Source organism: Mobula hypostoma, chromosome 21 (genome assembly GCF_963921235.1).
Source record: "Mobula hypostoma chromosome 21, sMobHyp1.1, whole genome shotgun sequence".
NCBI classification, from domain to species: domain Eukaryota; kingdom Metazoa; phylum Chordata; class Chondrichthyes; order Myliobatiformes; family Myliobatidae; genus Mobula; species Mobula hypostoma.
In genome coordinates, this window is record NC_086117.1 from 43,344,550 (window position 1) to 43,361,315 (window position 16,766).

Genomic DNA, 16,766 nt, shown 5'->3' on the forward strand with positions numbered 1-16,766 from the left:
CAGGGCACTGGGCAGAATATAGTAAAGCCACCATCTGGCAAATTCTAGATCTTATGATGCTGTACAAACATATTTTTCAGTCTAGTAGATGCTAATTATACTGATTATATTAGTATTCCAACAGACTTTTACTAAATTGTTTTTAAGATGTTGCACATTTGAATGTCAAGTTTAAAGGAGTGTGGAAAACTAGTAAGTTTCCAGAGAACTAAAAAAGTAAGGAAATAAAGGTGTTGGGGCGGGGGGGGGAAGTGGGAATTGTAGAGAGGGAATGTTTGTGATTAGGGTGGAGATCTAACATGTCAAGGTAATAATCACTTTAAAAATTGCCAGTTAGATATAAATAGTTTTTAAAAATAAACAAACTGAAGGGTACAGTTACAACGGTGGAGAGAAACAAAAAAATGGCGATTACCTGAAATTGTTAAAGTTAACATTAGACCTCTAAGGCTGCAGTGTGCCCAGACGAAAGATGAACTTAACATTGGGAAATAACAGAGAAATTTTGTGGGAGGTTGCATATCACATGTCCATAAGATATTTGTGAATTCCTTATATGCTGCCTGTTATTCTCCACAAATTTTTACTTTCAGTTTCAATTTTTTTTTAAATTTTCCTGTCAGTATTTAAATTGTTATTTTAATATCTTTGGTGTCCACCCTCTCTTCCCTCCCTACTCTTTCCTTTCACGCTGTCCATTGTAAACTAAAATATGTTTATTTCCCCACTATTCCCATTTTCTTGAAGGATTTTTGACCCAAAACATGTCAACATCTGTATAGTCAATCAGTCTGAGATCCTTTGGTTCCTTAAAATACCAAATAAAACAGAGAGATTTCTCTTAAATGCTCTGTACAAGTGGATTAGGTGTTTGCGTTCAAACCAAATACTTGCTCACAATCTAATCAGCTATTCCTTCACTTACCACCCCGAAAGGGGTATTTACCATCAACACTCCTGTCTTCTCCTGCTCTTTGTTCTACCTACCCTCCAGCTATTGCTCCACAGCTGCTGGTAAGGGCTGACGGTGGGGAGGGGGGTTTGGTGGAAATACATTGGAAACTCCCTCCAAAGCCTCGAGCAGGGGACCTCTTGTGTCCTCAAGCAGGGCATGCTTGCTCCTTGCTCCCCCTGTCTGACAGCTCCCCTTGTATACACAGGTTTCGCCTACATACAGATCATGGCTGCTCTGGGGAGGGGGGTTGGTCTTGAGTACTGACCTTCGTGGACATCTGTGAAAGGTGCAGACCAGCTGGATGTAACAGAGACTGAGATGCCTCATGGTTCTCGGACATCTGACACACTGATGTGGCTCAAGCTTTGGAAGACGCAGAGGTGAAGAAATCCAGTCTGCTTCACTGCCACTGACAACGCAGGCCTGGCCATGCTCCCTGGCCGCAGTTGTGCCTGCAGCATCTGCATGTCTTGGTTATTGCCTCCTTGCATTACTGGACCCACTGCTCCTTGCTGCAGTGGATGTGGAGATCTATTCCCTGAATGTCCTTGGCGACTAGCATTCCACTCTTCCTCTAATGGGTGGTCTTGTTCTGCAAGCCCTCTACTTACCTTCCCTGCCTTGCCTGTAGACCAAGAGGAATATCATCAGCTCAGTTCAAGTTGCCTCAGATTTTGGCTAAAGTTCAGAGGTCAGACTTCAAAGCACACACTCCCTGAAGACTTCCGAAAATCCGATATTCTCCACGCACCAATCAGCAACTCGTGCTTCCGAGAACTCACCATCAAACCCACAGGTAAGTGTCCGTCCTTCGAGTCCTGCTGGAGGTGCATCCTTCGAGCAGCCAAACGCTGGCTTCTCGTGTCACATAGTCGAGAGCTAAACTAGCAGCACTGTTTGTGGTCTGCCTCCTCAGCATGCTCGCAGCGTGCACAAGGATTGCTTGGAGTACTATAGATGGCCCAAAGGTGCTCATGCATTGCACATAAATTGGCAGCCATAAGGTGTTCTTAGTGCAGGGGCAGCAGTCATGCACTGAAGCCAGTGAGGGCCAAGATGCAGAACATGTAGAAAAAGGCCACGATCAGGGAGCAACATGCAGGGGGCACAGGATTAACCAAACCGTGCGGAGACAACCGCCAGCCAATGAAGATAATGTGTTTCAAGGTCAGCATCCTGTTTAAAGAGTGCAATGTGTCTAAACAGTCACATAAATTACTTCATCCAAGTTATTGTTACATTGCGACTAATAGAACTTATTTTCATTTCTGAATGGTTTGCACATTTCTTCATCCACATTTTTTTAAAATGGCAAATGTGTCTTCACTGTCATATTTTCTATGTGATGATGTTGTCTGCAAGCAGACGAAACAGGCAATCACAGATCCATGACTTACAGTGTACCTGCAGCGCTGGCTGAAGTTGTGAGTGTGTAACTCTCAGGCTGTTTCAATGCAGCCCTCTTGCTTTCTGACGGTTCTTGAAACCAGCCCTAGAATTACTGTACCTCAGCGATGTGTCTCAAAGGTTCTGGGACCTTCCCCTGAAACATACCTGCAAATTCTTTCTCCACACATTGACAGCAGCAAAGGCTAACTGCATCTGTTTCCTCCGAGCATCCTTGTGACGCTTGTAGGCGATCTCAATGAATATCAGGAATATTCCTGCCACAATCCCTCCAGCAACCAGCATAAAGACTCCTGCAGGACAGGAATAAAGGCATGAGTTCAATGGCTTCTGGCTTTAAATTCCTAAAATCAGAGATGACTTAGCGTGTGTGTGTGTGTGTGTGTGTGTGTGAGAGAGAGAGACCGACCAATGGGTGCCCAGGGCAGCAGGGGCTGACCTGCTTCTGATCTGCAGGCACACACTGCAGAGATATAATGGAACTGTGTGTCACAGAACATGGAATGCAGAACACTACAGCACAGTACAGGCCCTTTGGCCCACGATGTTGTGCCGACCTTTTAACCTACACTAAGATTAGTCTAGCTCTTCCCTGCCACATAGCTCTCTATTTTCCTCTCATCCATGTGACTATCTAAGGTCTTTTAAGTGTCCCTAATATGTCTGCCTCCACCACCACACCTTGCAGGGCATTTCATGCACCCACTACTCTCTGTGTAAAGAATTTACCTCTAACATCCCCCCCCCCCCGCATACTTACCTTCAATCTCCTTATGCCCCCTTATATTAGCCATTTCCACCCTGGGGTAAACTCCTTGGCTATCCACTCAATCCATGCCTCTTACCATCTTGTACACCTCTATCAAATCACCTCCCCTTCACTCCAGAGAAAAAGCCCTAGCTCGCTCAACCTATCTTCATAGGATTGCTCTCTGATCCAGGCAGCACCCTGGTAAATCTCCTCTGCCCTGCCTCGAAAGGTTCCACATCCTTCCTATAATGAGGTGACCAGAACTGAACACAATATTCCAAAAGTGGTCTAAAACCAGGGTTTTATAGAGCTGCAACATTACCTCACGTCTCTTGAACTCAATTTGATTAATGAAGTCCAACACACTATACAGTTTCTTAACAACCCTATCAACTTGTTCAGCAATTTGGAGGGATCCATGGATGTGAACTGCAAGATCCCTCTGTTCCTCCACACCGCCAAGAATTCTGCCATTAACCATGTATTCTGCCTTCAACCTTCCAATATGAATTACTTTCAGAATTTTCTGGGTTGAACTCTATTTGCCATTTCTCAGCCCAACTCTACATCCTATCAATGGCCTGCAGTAACCTAAAACAATCCTCCACACTATCCACAACTCCACCAACCTTCGGGTCATCTGCATTCTTACTAACCCACCCTTCCACTTCCTTATCCAAGTTATTTCTAAAAATCATAATGAGCAGGAATCCTAGAACGGATTCCTGTGGAACACCATTCATCACTGACTTCCAGGCAGAATACTCTCCATCAACAACCACCCTCTATCTTCCATGAGCAAGCCAATTCTGTATCCACACAGCCAAGTTTCCCTGGATCCCATGTTTCATGTCACACAGCTTCTTAACAACCCTATCAACATGCCCAGAACTTTTGAGGGATCTATGAACATGAACACCAAGATCCCTCTGTTCCTCCACATTGCCAAGAATCCTGCCATCAACCTGTATTCTGCCTTCAAATTCCACCTTCCAAAGTGAATTACATCATACTTTTCTGAGTTTTCCTGGTCCACCTCTTCTCATCACTGGTTCAATCTTTCCCCACCATGAAGCTTGGCCATAGGAAGTAACACGGATCTGACACCATCTGTCAAAACTGCTTTGAAACCACCTCTTTGATGAAGCTTCAGCCACTTGACATCTTACCCACTTCAGGGACTCTACTTTGTTCTGTCAAATCTTCTTATTACCATCAGGATGTCACAGAACTAATTGTTCACTCAATGTGGTTACAAGTTACCATCTCACTAAGAACGTCAGTGTGGTTGAACTCATTTACATCATGCTGTGTCCAATCTCTCAAACTCACAGGCCCATGACCTTGGATACAGCTGTGATCTGCTGACCTGTGACCCTCAATCCAGCTGTGATCTACTGATCTGTGGCACTGGATCCAGCTGTGATCTGCTGACCTGTGATCCTGGATACACCTGTGATCTGCTGACCTGTGACCCTGGATACACCTGTGATCTGCTGACCTGTGATCCTCGATCCAGCTGTGACCTGATGACCTGTGGCATTGGATTCAGCTTGAGCTTTGGACCAGTGGCACTGGTTCCAGCTGTGAAATGGTTCTTCTGCTCCTGTGCTTTTCACAAATTCAGTGTCTGGGTGTAGGTTACCAGTACTATCCGCCCTTTCACATTAACCCAGACCACTGTGACCTTCGCTGCACAATGATTCCATTCCTCTACCTTTGGTCACTTTCACTGGTGATCAAATTCTCATCACTGGTTCCAGTTTATCATCTATTTTCCTGAACCATGCTGTGGCTCCACAGGAGTTGACAGGACCCTTGCCTATATTCATTCCATCTCTTACTTCCTGCCCTCACCCTACTCTCCTCTCAAAGCAAGGATAGGGTTCCCTTTGTCCTCACCTTCTCCTCCACTGTGGCTCCAGATTGAGGTTTTTGGACACCACTGTACACCCCCTTCATTCTCCACACCCACCTGCAGTCCAAAGGTGCAGCTCTCCCATAGTCCTGGTCCGATCACCCTGTGTTTTCCCCAGCACCCTCCCATGAGATGAATAGGAGATGCAATACGAACTCTTCTCTTCCCACTGGATGTGGAACCAAACATTCCTGCCATACTCTGCACTTCCAATACAGTATCACTTGCTCTCTGCTCAGAATGCAGTCTCCCAAAAGTTAATCCAAGTTACCCCATCAGCCCCTCAATACTAAGTGACCTGCCTGCAGTTATTGAGGTTACCACCATCAGGAGCAACAATGGGGAGTGTCTGGTGCTGTCACCCAACCACACTGAGCTTGCCGGCTGAAGATGTGGCCCTGAACTAACTCCTGAGCTGTCAGTGAGGTCAGAGGGCTTCACTCCTGCATAGATCCTCACATTCATTGAGGTATGATGTTATACAGCTCAGAAACAGGTCCTTCAGCCCATCCGGTCCATGCCGACAAAGATTCCCATCTGAGCTTATCCCATTTGACCCTTATCCTACTACACCTTTCTTATCCATGTACCTGTCCAAGTGCCTTTTAAATGTTGTTATTGTATCTCATTGGCAGCTTGGTCCATAAACATAATGTGCTCCATGTGAAAAATTTGCCCCTCTAAACCTCTTTAAAATCTTTCCCCTTAAACCTGTGTCTGTTAGTTTTTGATTCCTTGATCTTGAGGAAAAGCCTGCAACCATTCATCATTTGGTGTCTTTGTGATTTTATAGACCTCTGTGCAGTTACCCCTTGGCTCCCCACATAATCAGCGCAAACAGTCCCAGCCTATCCAGCCTCTCAAGCCATCCAGTCCAGTCCATGGCAGGTTGGATCAGTGACTGTCTCTTTCACTCGTACACTATGCAGCACTCTCTGAGGTACATGTTGCGGGGACAATTACCTGCCATGTTTTCAAAGGTGAGAGTTGCTGGGGCATTGCTGCGAGAGTCACACTCCTGGTACCTGACCCATGTCTTGTCCAGATCCTCCATAAAGCCATTCTCATGGAAACTGAAAGACATGGAAAATAATCAGCCACTGAGGGTTCTCAGAAAATCTGGTATTCCAAGTCTGAGACCTGGATAAGTGTCAGAAAGTTCTGAGAAACTGTGGAGTTAACCTTCAGTACCTTAAATGGCAGATTTCTCAGTACATCCTCTGTGGCCCATCACTTGATTCAACGTATCATTAAAGTAAATTGTCAGTGATAAATTTACCAAAGTATTCTGGAGAAGGGTACTTAGCCTGAGGGGTTAAGCCTTGGATCCTTGGGGGCAAGTGCTGTAGCTGCATATGATGGTTAGATAGTAGCAGGTACATGAAGGAGAACAAAATGGAAGAGTCTAGATGGTGATGATGAGGGGTCTGGGGTGAGACTATATCAACTTTAACTTGGCTGATCCTCATGATAGCTCCTCTAATTCAGGAAGGAGAATTTGAGCTTCATTGCCAAAGTCCTCCTCTCTCAGGATCGGTGGAGAGGATATTTAAACTGATCCTTCATGGGGGTTTCTCCTTATTGCTCTGTCTTAATAAGGACATATATGCCAAGCATTAGAACCCCCCCCCCTACACTGTATAGAATTTCCAGTGGGGAGATTTCAGGCTGTCTCCTACTCTGACACAGAATACAGCTCATTTCTGCTGCTGAGGATTCACTGAGCACAAGGAGAGAAACGATTGTCGCACTTCTTGTTGCTTCCTTAGCTCTGCCACTATCTAACTCTCTTCTTAATCTGCTCCTTACACTCCCTCCCAAAGCATGTCCCAGAAAAGCAAAACCTGCCCTCTTCCCGCCTTCCTTCCACTCAAGTGAAATACAACATGTTTTCAGTTTACTGTACTATAGGAAGCCTCTCCTATACTCAGAAGATCAAAATTCGAAGTAATTTTGTTATTAAAGTACATATATGTCACCACATAGAGCCCTGAGATTCATTTTCTTGCAGGCATACTCAATAAATCTATAGAATAAGTGCTATAACAGAATCAATGAAAGACTGCCCAACTTGGGTGTTCAACCAGAGTGCAGAAGACAACAAACTGTACAAATACAAAAAGAAAATAATAAATAAGTAAACAAACAAACAAAGCAACAAGCAATAAATATCGAGAACATGAGTCCTTGAAGGTGAGTCTACTGGTTATGGGAACATTTCAATGATGGGGCAAGTGAAGTTATCGAATGTTAAAATGGATGACAGCTTAGCTTGGAAAATCTGGACAAAGCTAATGTTATTCTGATTCTCTCTGGAAACATTTCAGAACTTTCAAACAATAAAACATGTTAAAAATAATGAGCAATTTAATAAAGTCCCAAAACAGTGTCTTCTTTCTTGGAGAAGAGGGTAAAATCTAACAATGTTAGGATGGTGATGTTACCTCAGGATGGCAAGTGACACGGCTTGTTTCCATGGACTATCCTTTCTCATCCCAATACCAAACCCAGACCGAAAGAAGAGCTCCCCTGTGGTGATGAGGTCGCACTTCTGAGAAGCCTCGAACTCTAACACTGCGGAGTCCCAGATGAATGCGTGCAGTTTCCTGGAATGAAACAGCTCCTGGTGAGCAGTGGTTGTATCTGTCTCATGCAGCACCGGAGGGCAGAGCAGCTACAAGCCACCAAATCGCTCCCAGCACTGCTGTGAAGCTTTCCGTACCAAACACCGCTCAAATTTGTTTCCTGTTTGGGCTATTTTATCCAATAATGCTGAATATTATAACACCGAATGTTGTTGGACGCTGATGGGATTCACAGGCACCAGCTGGTCTCTTGTGTGGTCTTTCCCTTCAAAACACTGTCAAGGTGGTCAGCCTAATCCTGACCTTCCACATCACAGACTGAACATTTGGATGTAAAATATACTTCATGTGAGATGGGTGGCTGTACAAAAAGAGTGCAGAACCCTAATAGCACTGCCTGTAATGTGATGAGATACCTTCTTGAGATGTTGAAAAAGTTTGTAAACCATAAAAGATTTCTGTTTTCACTTAGTATTGGTTGGGGTCCAATCCATCAACCTGCACCACTGCAAGAAGCGGGCATATCTGAGCATTCACAACGTTTCTTCAGAACATCTGCTTAATGATTCGGAGTTTCTCATTTTAAAGGTGGTTGCTGGAGGGTAAGGGTCGGGATGCTCTATAAATGTACATGTTTCTCTCCTACAGTTTCAGCGCTGGAGCTTATTGATCTCAAATCATGCCGTGTGTACCAATGGCGCAGGCTGCCAATACTTTAACCAAGAGGATTTTATCACTCAGCAGCACCACAGTTCCTGCATCATTTCTCTACACCTCTCACCTCGGATCCGGAAGGGCATTCAGTGCCCATTTCATGTGCTACCTCTGATGGACAATGTTACCAACATTAAAACATAAGAAATAGAAACAGGAGTCGGCCATCTGGCACGTTGAGCCTGCTCCGCCATTCAATAAGATCATGGCTGATCTGGCCATGGACTAGTCTCCACCTACCAGCCTTTTCCCCATAACCCTTAATTCCCTACTTTGTAAAAATCTATCCAACCTTGTCTTATTTACTGATATATAAGACCAACCCTGCGAGCTCTCTGCACTTCACACTCTGGCCCACAGCATGCATTGACCGATCAACAACATGCACCGTTTCAAATGCTACATCATCCAGCGATAACTGCTTCAAATCCTGCACCATTCAGTGACCACTGCCTCAGATCCTGCACCATTCAGTGATCATTGTGTCTACCACTGCTCCTCTGGTGATCACTGAAAACCCCTACATTATCCAGGGATACACACAAAATGCTTAGGAACTCAGCAGGTCAGGTAGCACCTATGGAAATCAACAAATGGAATGGCTGCCTGATTTGCTGAGTTCCTCCATTATTTTGTATCCATTGCTTTGGATTTCCAGCGTCTGCAAAATTTCTTGTGTTTTTGACTGTCCAGTGATCACTGTATGAATCCCCACAGCCCCCACTGATAACTGAACTAAGCACTGCATTATCCAGTGATCATTGCATCAGCCCCTGCACCTGACCAGTCCAACTGCAGACCAGAGACACAGTGTGATGTTCACTTTGTTAGATTTTGCTAATGAATCCGCAACAGCCCCATTCCAGATCGATTTGGGATGAACAGCCTCTGAAGCAATTGCTGCAGGTGCCATTACTCTGAGGGTGTGGAAAGCATTACCCATCCCGCACCGCCTGGATGGCGTCAGCTGCATTCTCGTAGTTGTGCTTCTCCATGTGCCGGTACATGGTGCTGAGCTCCACCTGGCGCCGGAAGTAGATGTCCACCGAGCTCTGCTTCACCGTGGCGTAGATAAACTTGTCCGAGGGGTTCCGCAGCTGTAAGCAAACACAAGCAATTTTCAAACCCAGACATCTGAGGCGAGGCGTCTCACAGGACAGCACGCATCCACATGGCTCTAAGATGTAGATATGGGTGCACCGTCCTGGATCCAGATGTGGGAATTAATGTGGTGATGGGAACATCATGTTACAGGTTATTGAATGCAATCAGATTCCCAGACCCTGACCACTCACTACCCATGGCTGCTCCTGACATTCAAACCTTATCTTGGGCCCAGGCCAGTAGGCCTCTCTGCCACATGTGGAGTCAAAGGACGGTATCTTGGGTTCTGCGGTCATGGATTGGACTATTGTGTTTATGGACTGTGGACTTTTTCAGACTTATAGTTTTTATATTCTATGTTTCCTTATTCCCCGTTCCTTTTCCATTTTGTTGTGCGAGAGGATGTTTGGGGGTTGATGTTCTGATGTGTTCTGTTAGTTTTCTGTGTGGTGAAGGGATTGTTTTTTGGGGATCAATGTTCCTGTTCCATTTGTGCAGGGTGAAGGGGGTTTTGGGGGTTGGTGATCAGGATGTCATTCTTTTTTGTGCGGGGGGGGGGTGGGTGGGTTTGATGTTTCTCTCTGAATGACTTTCATGTTCTTTCTTTGTTCCTTGGCTACCTGGAGAAGACAAATTTCAGAGTTGTATGTGGATACAGGCTTTGATAATAAATGAATCTTTGATCTTTGAATTCATGATAATTCTCATAGGTTGTGTGTGTATATATGTACATATGGATGCACATATGTGTGTGGGGGTGGATGTGTGTGTATGTGACGAAGTCAAAGTCAAGCTTATTGTCATATTCACAAATACATGTATGCATAGCACAATCTAAAATGTATTTGTAGCAAGCAGCATCACGGGCACAAAGAATTAGAGGCAGCAACATTCACAAGAAAAAGACAAATTAAACATAAATTATACAAAATTATCCAAGAAAAACATGATTGGAACAAAAAATAATATTAGGGTAGTATTTGTGAGAGTCTTTAACTTCCCTAATACTGACTGGGTCAACCATAGTGTGAAAGGCTTGGATGAAGTGGAATTTGTGAAATGTGACCAAGAAAGTCTTCTTGATCAAGCTGAGGGACCTCCTTGAGAGGGTGGGACACTGGATCTTCTCGTGGGCAGAGCAAGTGCCAGAAGTGGTCTGTCAGTGAGCACTTTGGGTCCAGTGAGCAAAATTCCGTTAGTTTTAAAATAGTTGTGGAGAAGGGTGCAGTCAGTTTAGGTTCTGAGCTGGGGCAGAGCAGATTTTAGAACCATTAGATGGGATCTTGAAATGGTTGACCGAACGAAATTCTTTGCAGAAGAAGGAGTATCTGCCAAGTGGAAGGCAATTAAAATTGTAATGTCAAAAGTTCATGTCCTGCATGTTCCTGTGAGAGGGAAGGGCAAGAGTGCCAGGTTTAAGGAACCCTTGTTGACTAGAAATATTGAGGATCTGGTTTAACAAAAGAGGGAAGTATAAACTGTGCATCAGCAATTGTGATCTACTTTGTTTGTTTGTCTATTTATTTATTTACTGATTGATTGATGAAGCAAGACCTTCTGGGCGCAGATCCATGGTCTTGCGAGACTAACGGATGCCACCAAGATTGATTGAGATCAGAACCGTGTCACCCAGCAATCCCTCAGTTTAATCCTTGCCTAATCAGGTGACAATTTCACAATGACCGATTAACCGTCCAACCGGTAGGTCTTTGGACTATGGGAGGAAACAGGAGCACCCGGAGGAAACCCATGCGGTCACGGGGAGAATGTACAAACTCCTTACAGTTAGCAGTGGAAAGTGAACCTGGGTAACCTGTACTATAAAACATTATGCTAGTCTAGTGAATTGCTTGATGACTACAACAAGTGTGGAGGGCGCTTAAGAGAAAAATTAGGAGGGCAAGAAGAGAAAAATCCCCAGACATTCTATAGGTGTATTAAAAGGGTGTCTAGGGATTAAACAGGTTCCATTAAAGAACAGCATGGCCATCTGTGTGTGGAACCAAAGGAAGTTTGTGAGATTTTTAAAGTTTCTCTTCAGTTTTTACCATGGAGAAAATGATGGAAGTTAAGGAAATGGGGGAGATGAGTGGTGTTGCCTTGTACTACATACAAGTTAGCAAGGAGAAGGTATTGGAGGCCTTTGGGAATGTCTGGGAGTACTTTATACTTTATACTTTTATACTTTATACTGGGAGTAGTGACCTTACCCGAGGATCATTAATTCCTGTGATTCTCTCCTCGGGTCTGTCCAACACCAGGAAAGCTGCCAGGTTGGCAGTGTAAGAGGCAACAATTATCATAGCAAATCCAGCCCAAACCATGCCCAGAATTCGAGCGGAGAAGCTTCTTGGAGCCCCTAAAAGCATAGGTTGGAAAGGCAGCATGTTAGAGCTTTGGAACATTGTCTTTGCCATCTCCCCCTCCCTCTCTCTCTCTCTCTCTCTCTCTCACACACACACACACACACACACACACACACAAACACACACACACACACACGCTGCTCCTTTGGGTTGATGTATACTTCCCTCTTTCCACACCATACTATTTTCTGGGAGATTTTTGTACATATCAGGGAAACTGACTGCAAATCCATTCTGCTATTCAATTCCCTTGTTACGAGATTCACGAAAGGATCTTCTGTATGATAAGATAGACTCTTGACCTCACAATCCACCTCATTGTGATCTTGCACTTTATTGTTTACCTGCACTTTCACTGTAGCTTTTACATTTTATTCTCCATTGTTACGATTTTAGCTTATTCTACCTCAGTGTACTGCGTATAATGGTTTGATCTGTTTGAACAGTATGTGAGAAGTATGCATAATTTTGCATTTCGGTACTGTAAACAAAATTATGAGGGGTATAGATAGGATAAATGCAAGCAGGCTTTTTCCACTGAGGTTGGACGAGACTAGAAGGAGAGCTCATGGGTTAAGGGTGAAAGATGAAATGTTTAGGGGAACATGAGGAGAAAGTTCTTCACTCAGAGTGTGGAACGAGCTGCCAGTGGAAGTGGTGAGTGTGGGCTGATTTCAACATTTAAGATAAACTTGGATAGGTACATGGATGGGAGAGGTATGGAGGGCTATGGTCCAGGTGCAGGTCAATGGGACTGGGTAGCATAATAGTTTGGCATGGATTAGATGGGCTGAAGGGCCTGTCCCTGAGCTGCAATATTCTATGACTCCATGACAAGCTTTTCACTGCATCTTGGTGACAATAATAAACTAGTACCATGACCAATACCATCCATCCCTCTCCCACGCTAACCTCTATGACCGTGGCCTCCACACTGCTAGACTGTTACCAACTTGTGGAACACCTCATCCATTTGGACACTTCAGTTTGCTGGACTCGTTACCTCCAACTCGTTATTTCCTTCAGTCTGTATCAGAGCTGCTCATTTCTGCTAGTCACCTATTGAGGTTTACTTGTTAGTCAATCTTCATGGGTTTTGAACAGACAGCAGTAATGGCGATGTTATGGAGATGCTTTGAATGATTCTGGTGGAAATTACCAAAGCGTGCTATCTTTGTGAGAGAGATTTTAACAGAAATGATTGCACAGGTGATCCTGCTATACTTAAGCAAGACTCCTTGCTGTTCCTCTTCCACATTTTGACACTCTTACACAAAGGAATATCTGACAACTAGAAGTTATCACCCATTACTACAGTTACATTGTTCAACATTAAGTATAACTTTGTTAAATCACTGTTGGTCTGCAGGCATTACTTCCCAAGTATTTGGAAAACTACCACACTGGAGAGGTGAAAATGACCCAGTCAGCTTCACAACATGTTGTAAGGCTGATTAAGCCATTTTCAAGACTGATAATCATACAGCAAAGCTTGGCTCACAGAAGGAAGTTAATTGGTTATTGTAAATAATCTTGGTGTAGGTGAATGGCAGAAGAAATAATGGGGGAGTTGATGGGCAAGTGGCCCATCAACAAGTTGCAAGAGCACAGGGAAGTTAGAAGAATGTGACTGGGATTGTGGAGTGGGGGGAGGGGTTAAGATTACTTTTCTTGGAGCAAGTATCAACACAGTAAAGCAAATGGCCTCCCTCTGTGCCATAATGTGTAAGACCTTGAACTCCCCTAGTGAGAAAAGTCTCTCCCAGTACTTTGAAATGACCTAAAGGGATTCAAAGAGATAAAGAAATTTGAAAAAAAATTGCCAGATCAGTCTGCTTACAATGAAAGGTCATTGACCCTCAGATGACGACTCTATTTCTCTCTAGAGATGCTGTCTGACTTGCTGAGTATTTCTTGCACTTTCCACTTTTAATATTTTCAAGGGTTTCTGGGTGTGGTGGTGCTTTGGGAAGCACAGCAGCCAATTTGCAAAAAGCTTCCACATTGATGACTCAGTACTGCTGAAGCCACCCATTTCCATGGTGTCAATGCCTCAAAAATACGCCATCCCTCATTCAGGACCCTCCCCAACCCCCTCATCACCCAGGACATGCCCTTTTCATTTCTCCATACAGTGTGGAATAGGCTCTGAAGTCCCTTGGAGCCATGCTGTCCCTTCGAGCCCCGATAAGCCCAATTAACCCTAACCTAATCATGGGACAATTTGCAATGACCAATTAACCGACCCGGTACAACTCTGGACTGTGGGAAGAAACCGGAGGACCCGGAGAAAACCCACACATTCCGCGAGGAAGATGCTTAGAGACTCCTTACAGGATGGTGCCAGAATGGAGCTGTGAACTTCGGAATGCCCCAAGCTGTAATAGTCTCACGATAACCACAACGGTGGCTTTCCTCATTGCTACCATCAAGGAAGAGCCTGAAGACAAGCTATCAATGTTTTAGGAACAGCTCCTGCCTACCACCATCAGATTTCTGAATGGACAATGTACCCATGTACATTACTTCACTATTTTTTCTTTCTTTTGCTTTCTTTTTGCACTATTCTTATTGTAATTTATAGTTTTTTATTCTTATGTATTGCAATGTATTGCTGCCATAAAACGACAAACTTCATGACATATGCCAGTGATATTAAACCTGATTCTGATTCTGGTTCTAATAAAAAAGTTCCCCCAACCATGTTACTGGGAAGGATCACTATTTATTCAGTAGGGGAATGGGGATTGGCATTGCAACAGCTGCTCCAGATTCCAGCATCTGCAGTCGCTTGTGTCACTGTAACCTGCTTGCTTACTTTTCTAGATTTAACAGTACGGTGTCCTGGATCCAAATCTGGATCTGCTGCCTGAGGCCGAGATTCTCAGTACCGGACCGTCTGTTCTCTCACCTTCTCCAATTCCAGAGTTTAGCAGCACACCCCAGGAGAACCACATGGCCGAGGACAGGGTCAGAGCATCCTCCTCTTCTTCCTCGCTGTTCACTTTAAATCGCCCAAAAGGACTGGGGGAAGAAGGTTCATGTATTACAGGAGAGGTAACTCTTGGAAAGACAGATTCGTGACGTGGGGTGTGGGAGAATTGTAGGCACATGACCAGCACAAGAGTAACACTGGTGGAAGAATAAACATAAGAGGTGGTCACTTCACTCTTTCGAGCTGATCCTGGGTGGAGACTGGTCTGTGTAAGTCACACCAGCCCCCATTATGAGATGGAGAGGTTACAGGTGGCTTAGCTGGGAAGGGATGTTGGAGTAATCCATGGGAGATATGGTGATAGTTCCACCCCAGCCTGTCCACCTGCTGGGATAGAAGTCCAGCAGTACTATGGGACATCTTTCTGCACTGCTGACAGCATCATCCCGGGTCTCATATTCCACCTTCTGCCTGCACCGCCACCCCTCAGCTCCAGTTGCCCCTAAGCTACCCTGCTGGGTCTGTGTGGAGTCCAGCAGAGCAGTCCTGGGAATCATCCCATTGATTCAGGATGGTCTATCCGGCTGGAGGCACAGGGCTTCTGCCAAAGAATGGCTGCAAGGACGTAGGCAGGTAACTTCCATTTGTTAGTTATATGAGTCAGTGGCTTATACTGATTTTTTGGGGCTGTCCAAGAGTGACGCAGGTGAGTGACCACGGGGGGACGGATAAGAAAGTGGCCTAAGTCTCAATGCTGACATCACAACTTCCCGCAGCCAGCCCTTCTGATGAATAATGACACTTACAGTCTGAAGCAGCTTCTCACTTTCTTCCCAATAACCCCCGTACTAAGCTTCATCAAATCCTTTCCAAGTCCACAAGCTCAAAGAATTCTGGACGTCGTTGGAGATGTGACCAAGGGTCAGTAATGACACACCTGTTCATTGTCAAAATGTTCTCAGATCATTGAGCAAAGAACTTCTCCGCTAATCACACAAGGAAACGGAGAAATGACATTAACTGAGGTGCACAAACCTGAATCTGTCTAAGAGGTAAAGCATCACTGCCACCACGTGTACAGAAAGCCCCACCAGGAGCCAGAGCGTGCTCTGGAATGGCTGCATGAAGGAGTCCAGTGTACTGCGGGGAATTTCCTGTTAACAGCAGAAAAAATGCTACCATGAGCAAATGAAATGGGATTATAATCCATGTGAGAATAACAATCTCACATCTGGTCTGAATGTCTGGTATCAGCACACTTCCCCTCCCTTTGTCTGTCTCCTTGAAGACAATAAGCTCCCAAATAACTCACTAACTGGTAGCCTCATTCATCATCTACTGCTTTTCTATCTCAATAGTTTCTCCCTTTCTGTTTCCGGTTGACACCTTCTCTCAATAACAGGCATCTCTCCCCCTCACAAACTCTTATTAACTGGAATCTCTATCCTTTGTTATCTTAGTAAGCTGCTTCAATGTGAGTTGTGAGCTTGACAGGGGTCTGTTTTCACACACATACTCATATGCCTGTCTTGGTAACTGATATCCCTCCTTCATCATCTAGTGTCCCTGTCTCTCTATAACCCTGATGTTGATAGAGCAACTCTGGACCACGTTAATGGGATTGACCTTTGACAGAGAGGAAAGGCAAAAGGCAGGAGAGGCTCCCAAGCATCCAGGGCTTAAAACTTCATCTCTGGACAATCCTCAAACTTCTTGGCAGAGAAATAAAACAGGGAAGAAGGTTGTCTTTTACCCAGCAGTGAAGGACTGTCCCCTGGAAAGACTAAGGGCTGCTCTGCAGTTGTCTGTAGAAGGCAGTGCCCTGTGAGGATAAGCAAGATGAGCAGGGGTCAGGAGGAGAACTCCCTGACAGAGATGGCCATGTCAGGGGGAGAGAAAGTGAGATAAGAGATTATTTTGGAAGTCTACCATTCTTAACCCATACTTGTCAGCCAGTAGCTAGCCTGAAGGATTGCAATCCAGTGTCCAACCCTCTAGGAATGGAGAGATTCATTGTTTTGGCCTGTAATG

General features: G+C 44.7%; 1 protein-coding gene across 6 annotated transcripts in view; it reads right to left on the reverse strand.

Moving 5' to 3' along the window:
- LOC134359958 (glutamate receptor ionotropic, NMDA 1) overlaps positions 1-16,766 on the reverse strand; it is a 101,825-nt gene that overhangs the window by 23,325 nt on the left and 61,734 nt on the right. For all 6 annotated transcript variants that reach the window (XM_063073864.1, XM_063073860.1, XM_063073861.1 and 3 more), the window contains 7 exons: positions 15,771-15,889; positions 14,712-14,824; positions 11,645-11,793; positions 9,270-9,427; positions 7,476-7,637; positions 5,995-6,104; positions 2,510-2,655 (listed from right to left, as the gene is read on the reverse strand). In XM_063073864.1, the coding sequence (XP_062929934.1) occupies positions 2,510-2,655; positions 5,995-6,104; positions 7,476-7,637; positions 9,270-9,427; positions 11,645-11,793; positions 14,712-14,824; positions 15,771-15,889 (957 nt within the window). The remainder of the gene's footprint in view (positions 1-2,509; positions 2,656-5,994; positions 6,105-7,475; positions 7,638-9,269; positions 9,428-11,644; positions 11,794-14,711; positions 14,825-15,770; positions 15,890-16,766) is intronic.